The 6,281-nt window shown below is 39.2% G+C and overlaps 1 protein-coding gene across 1 annotated transcript; it reads right to left on the bottom strand.

Moving 5' to 3' along the window:
• Positions 1–1,486: 1,486 nt before the first annotated feature.
• LOC131315594 (gibberellin 3-beta-dioxygenase 1-like) lies at positions 1,487–4,245 on the bottom strand. Its single transcript, XM_058344753.1, has 2 exons — positions 3,724–4,245; positions 1,487–2,372 (listed from the first exon to the last, which is right to left on the bottom strand). Exons 1-2 carry the CDS (start codon positions 4,197–4,199, stop codon positions 1,817–1,819), a joined length of 1,032 nt encoding a protein of 343 aa, XP_058200736.1. The 5' UTR covers positions 4,200–4,245; the 3' UTR covers positions 1,487–1,816.
• Between the last annotated feature and the right edge of the window lie 2,036 nt (positions 4,246–6,281).

The following is a 6,281-nucleotide window of genomic DNA, read 5'->3' as shown; positions in this document are numbered from 1 at the left end:
ATTTTTCAAATTGATTTCTTGTCTTCATTATTATCTAAGTGGGCATATATTTTCTTGATTTCTTTTTCACACATAAAACCAAATCTAACTTCGTTATTTGATGGCACCTAAATTTTACATGCACAAGGCACATTCTCACTTATATATACCAGCTACATGACAAAGTACTGAACTGCTCATGATCAAACTAATGATTACAGCTTAACTATGCACGCAATTCGATCATGAATCTCTCTTTGTTTGTATGTGGCTTTTTTGGGAATAAAATCACATGAGAGTCTAATAATGAGTCTACCGAGAGGATCATAACAAGACAAACTGCAGGTTTTTAAGAGCATCCTCATCGGGCTCGCGGATGCACTCTGTTTAAGTTAGTGAGTGAGCGACTCGAAATTTCGTCACAATCAGCCTCGCTTCATTGTCGAAGAGAAAGTACTCTCGTTAAATCAGACGAGCAACTGTTCACTCGCTATCGTTGTTCTTGTACACATACACTTGATTAATTATTACTCCATATTAACCACTGGATGTGGTCGTCAAGATGGCAAGTGGTGTGAGGGTGGAACTAACCCAAGCACATGGTGGGGAGTTCAAATTCTGCTTGTAGATAGTACGTAGTCTTTGTGAATCAGATGTTGTGTATTGATTACTATCTGTTTGGCTTGCACTTTGTTGGAGCTATTGTGACAAACTACCCTCTCATGAATAGGGGCAGGGGCGGATTCAATGTAGGCGCAAAAAGATCACCCGACCTCTCTATAAATTAATTAATAATAGATATGTTGCATTCTTACGCCTTCTTAATTAGTTTTGGTCTTCGCTCATTGTTGACGCTATGTTGCTATCAACAATCGTCCATAACTGGCTTCTCTTGTATCCACGCTCTCATCGATCAAGGGGCAGTACTGTTGGACGTCGGTAAATTTTTGTGGGGGAGGATTTTTGCTAATGAAAAAATCGGTGTTTTGGGCTTATCTTGGATATTAAAAAAATATTAAGGTAAAAGTAATTAAAAAAGTTTTACATTTTCGATTCCTCTCGTCGAAACGAATCAAAAGGGGTAAAAAAAAATTGTCGCAAAATGAACAAATGCGAAAAAAATTGAATAGGAACAAAACGAAAAAAGACCCAAAAATTTCAAAAAGCCCCTGGCAGAACTTAGCCTAAGTAATAGCTGTTCAAGGTGAGTACTGCGTTTGTCTTGTAATTTCTTATACAATCATTTCAAAAAATTAAAAAAAAATGTAACATTAATTAAATGGAGTGTTGTTAAGGAATGTGATTTTTCTGCCACCGTTGTTTCTATAGTTCAAACTGGAAAATAACTCAAAAAGGTTGAGAAAATATGACTTTTAAGAAGCTTTTTATATTCTGCATTTTAGCAATTACGTTAAGCTACTAACACAAGAAAATATGATCTGGCAACAAAAGAAAAATAATTAACTCAAGAAAAAGCTTTATAATGGAATACAAATAATCAACTCCCTTTCTCTTGAAAATAATTAAACTCCGATCTCCAAGCACAAAAAGTGCCACCCAATTCGAGTGGAAAGCATAACATCAAATGAGAACCTACTTCTTCAAGCTCACAAACTCGACTTCAACAACAACAACAAACCCTTGGGACTACTGGACTTTGACCGAAAATTTTAACTGGATTTCGAAATCAGTGAAAATGCACGTAAACTAACGCAAATACCTAGTTATTCAAAAAAAAAAAAAGAAACAAAACTTTTAGACTAAACTCATTCAGAAAATGTGGAAATAAAGAACAAAAATTCAAATTAAATTAAATTTTTTGACCAAAAAAATGTGTTTAGATTGTAATCAAAGAAAGTGCCTTGTCTAAATGCTTGGCCTTGATCCCAATATACTCTTTAAGCGTCAAAGTCTGGTAACGCGGGAGCCCAAGCCTCGAGAAAGGCCCGACAACGGAATCGGCCCGAGGCCCGTAAAAATAAGCAACCGATATCCGGTGCCGGGTCCGGTTCACCATGGCCCGATGGCAAACCGTTGGAAATTTCCCATTGGACAAAATATGTAGCAAGTCACCAACATTAACCGTGAGTGCTCCGGAAACCCGATGGACCGGGACCCACCCAAACCCGTCCCGAAAAGTTTGGAGCCCGTTTGTTTCGCAGTGGTGGAGGATGGTGAGGAGGAGGGAGTCGGTGTGCGGGGCGAGACCAATGGTTCGGGTTGGGTCGGGACATGCCGGGTAGGAGTTGAGCTGGAGGGCATTGGATTTGGAGTCGTAAACCGCGGCGGCCCAATCATTTTCGGCATCGGATAGGTCCAGTGAGCTGAGGATTGTGAGGAAGAGGTTGTGGGCAAGGATTTTCATGTGTTTTTGGTACTTGTCCATTGCATCACTGCATCCATGGAAACAAACACAAAATGTTAGAATGAATCACCAGAGATATTGTGCAAATCCGACATGATCTTATTGAATTTACACAATATCTGAAAAAATGAATTTGATCATATAAAGATCGACAAATGATCGCAAGACATTTACCATGAGATAAATGGGTTCTCATTTCAATGTGTGTTAACCATTTTTTAAAGATAAATGTGTGAATGGAATAGAACTCCCCCAAAACGAAGTCATATGCTATAATTGCCCCCCTTTGGTAAAGACTACTTTTTGAATTGCATCATCATCCCTTTTTTCATTTGAATTGGATTCTTTCTGATTCTTAATTTGAATTGAACGGGACAGTCTAAATTTAGAGCATTCATTTGATATAATATTATCACTGATTCGGACTTTCTTAGATACCGAAAGAGTCATGATCCGGTAAGAATATCTAAGCAAATTTGACAAATTAATTGGAGTAATGGCCGCAAGTGAATTGTCCTGTCCAATCCAAGTACTGGACTAGGAGAGGATTCTCTCCGAACCCTTTCCCATTTGAGAAGACTATACAAAGAGGATGGTGAGAGAACTAACTAAAAACGAACACATTTGAAAGCTTTGCTCGTTTAGTCTATTTCTCATAACTTTTTTATATAATTTTTTTTTTTTTTTATCTCTTTCTAAAATTTGCTCGTTTCAAATATATAATTATAAATTTTGGAAATATATTTGCGAACTTCTATTGAGGCCTACTTTTGTGGGAGACTTTTTTTCAATAGTATATAACTATAAACCACCCCAAACAAGCACCGAGTTGAACTTTGACTTCTTCTTTTTTTAATTTTGTTTCCAATATTTTATACATGGTTAGTATGTTTGTAGTTCATAAGGGGTTCAAAAACTATTCATAATCGTAAACTCCAAACCGCCCCTAGCGGAGCTCGAACCACGCCTCTACTAAGGGAGGTGTACCACTTGAGCTAAGAGCTGTTCATAACTCTAAACTCCAAACTGCCTCTATCGGGGCTCAAACCACACCTGCACTGAGGGAGGTGTACCAACTGAGCTAAGAGTTCATTGGTTGAGCTTTAACTTCAAAAAAATTCAGTTCATGAGATGAACCAAATGGAGCCGTTCTCTTCCCAAAAAGTTGCTCCAAAATCTACAACCAAACCTAAGCCACGTACTACAACCGTGAAGTTTGGCTTGATAGTTGTGTAGCGCTCTTTGAGGCGTGAGGTGTAGGGTTCGACTGAGGTGATAACTTATACTAACAACATCCTATCGTCTAGAAAAAGAAAAAACCCACAAGCCAGGTACTTTCTCATATTATGTACGTGCATGAAACGTGCATGGGGACTTACCAGAAGCGTTTATAGCCATGAGGCCAAAGAACCCTAGCATGATCCACTGAAGAACCCATGACAGTGAACCCTTCATGCCACATGAACTTGGGGAAAAAAGGCGTGATTCGTGCGCAACCGTATCCCGTGGCTCCACCAGGCGACCGCAACACCTTCCTCTTCTGTTCGACCGGGAGAGAGAAGAGGCGTCGGGCTTCGTACTCCACATCCTCCAACAGGCCAGAAGGAAGCCCATGGTTGGTGACTTGAAAAATCCCCCACGTCTGGCATGCACGGCCGATATTATACGCGATGTTGGGATCCTTGAGATCCACGATGGGTATGGAAAGGTTTTCGTCGGGAAGGGATAGCCGGAAGTTGTAGGATTCCGGCCATACGTGCGACTCCGGCACCGCTCGGAGAGAGGGGAAGTCGAGGGGGATAAGATGGTGGAGTTGGACAGGGTTGTTCTTGTAGGCCTCTAAAAGAGTACTCATTTGGGGTGTTGAGAGTGAGAGCAAAGACAGAATGGAAAGCTTTATAGAAAACATAGGACTCTTGGGTAGTAGTTATACAATGAAACAAGTTAAACATATACAGAGGGAAAATGACTTGCTGCTGCACTTGCAAACAAGATTTTGTCCCCCCCCCCCCCCCCAAAAAAAATAAAAACACTCATTTGAAAATGATGTGTGAAAATGATAGACACCCTTATATTGTGAGACGTCATAATTGTGAGCGTGGCGGAGTCAGAATCCAAACTCGAGGAGAGCCAAATAAGAAAAGAGATTTTTTTTTAAGATGATATATATCTGTAAGTTAGATATAGACTATCTGATTTATGATATTCAGATCAACTTAAGCATTCATAGGCCATCACCTTGTTTAACTCCGCGGAGACTGACCGTAATAATTACTTATAACATGAGGGAGATTTCGAACCTAAGTATAGAAATAAAGAAATTCCTAAATTTCAATCCTTGACCACATCATCCCGGATCATGACTCAGATCTCTACCGGTGTGGCAACCACGTCATCAAGTCTGGCCTCTTCTCTTGTCTTGCTCCCTACAGCCAAAGGGTTCTTAATCATTGACTAAGCCCCTCCTAATATAATAATAGGATACCCAATTAATTATAAAATTTTAAAAAAACAGGGCATGTGAGTGTGGGTGGCTATTTGGACTTGAGTGTTGTCTCCAAGTGATTTTGGAGCCTTTTGTGCCTGTGATTGCTAACAATTGTTAGGGAGAAGTTTTATTGGAGGACTCCATTTTTCTTTTCTTTTTCAGACAGTCAAAGATGTCGGGCCACCTTCGATTATTTATTTCTCCAATTCGGTCAAAAGTAGGTCATCAATGTCGGAATTAAGAGATTTGCAAAAATATTTCGCTCTTACAATCTTGCCTCAATGGGTTGCCAACTTTCGAATGTCTGTATTTGTAGCTCATCCCGATTGCTCCTTGGGCTGCTCATGGGGTTGGGAGGACTCCATCTTCTCCGTATGCTTTTCTGCACAAAGGACGTGTTTTCTTCACTGACCCCCTGAGGCACGGAATTTTCCATGCAAAATAAAGCCAAGGGGAAAGTAAAGTACTGCTGAAAATTAGAGGCCAACTAAAATATGGCACGTGGAGGTGGAGCAGAAGTCATAAACATATGACGGAGAAATTTGATTCTCTATGCCCTTTTGTGCAATTTTACCAACCCTTTGAAAATTATTGGGTTTCACATGCCAAACAATTTACTGGTTCAAGTTGAATTAATCGGATATTGGATGTAGAAATTTTGGTCCTCAACCAATTCCTTTTGTTAGATTTACGGTTGATAAACGAGCTTAGACGAACCGAGCTATTAATTTTTCAAACTTGGTGTGAAAGCTTAAGACGTCTTAAAAGTATATATACTTATTCAAACTTAACTTGTTATGACATGAGCTGAATATTAGCTTGCTTGCTCATTTATCAAGCTTTAAACATACATTCGAGCTTAATTTGTTTATGTAACAAAGCAGTCTTAACAAGCGAACACGAACTCTCAAATTTGAATAACTTGATGAGTTTATTTGCCGTAGTTCTACCATGGTAGAATTTCTATATGCTGGTTTTAATGAGGAAAAAAAACATCTTCTGGATGTTTCTACTATCAATTGCCACAAAAAACCAAAAAAAAGGGTGAATCATATATTGCATGGTATTTTGGGTGGTAAATATATCAGAATTCATCCATGATCGCAGGATCTGCCCAGACTTTTCGAGATTTGAGGTGAGGTCCTTTTTTGTTAGGACTACTATAATGGTACCAAAGAAGAAGAGACCCATAAAAGTTGAAATTTTCCGGAACGTAAAACGGCCATATCTCGAACTTTACATAAGACGCCACATCTTGAACTTTAGACCAGGGCCAACTATGCAACATTGGATTTACAGTTGTATTTTGACCGTAGATTTGAAAAGAGATGTGTGGTTGGGGACAAGAAATTAAGGCAATGGACTGTCCATCATTTAAACAATGCCCAAGGCTATACTTGAATTTGTGTAGGATTTAAGCCAGGCAAAGAAAAGAAAATCACAAGAAGC

The sequence above is a fragment of the Rhododendron vialii genome, chromosome 2a (genome assembly GCF_030253575.1).
Source record: "Rhododendron vialii isolate Sample 1 chromosome 2a, ASM3025357v1".
NCBI lineage: Eukaryota > Viridiplantae > Streptophyta > Magnoliopsida > Ericales > Ericaceae > Rhododendron > Rhododendron vialii.
This window is presented reverse-complemented; position numbering and strand designations above follow the sequence as displayed.

What these genes read in the sequence shown, in the direction of transcription:
- LOC131315594 (XM_058344753.1), bottom strand. Translation starts at nt 4,199, where the DNA reads ATGAGTACTCTTTTAGAGGCCTACAAGAACAACCCTGTCCAACTCCAC. An exon ending in CATGGCTATAAACGCTTCTG is followed by an intron (nt 2,373 to 3,723) that starts GTAAGTCCCCAT and finishes CCATGGATGCAG; the next exon opens with TGATGCAATGGACAAGTACC.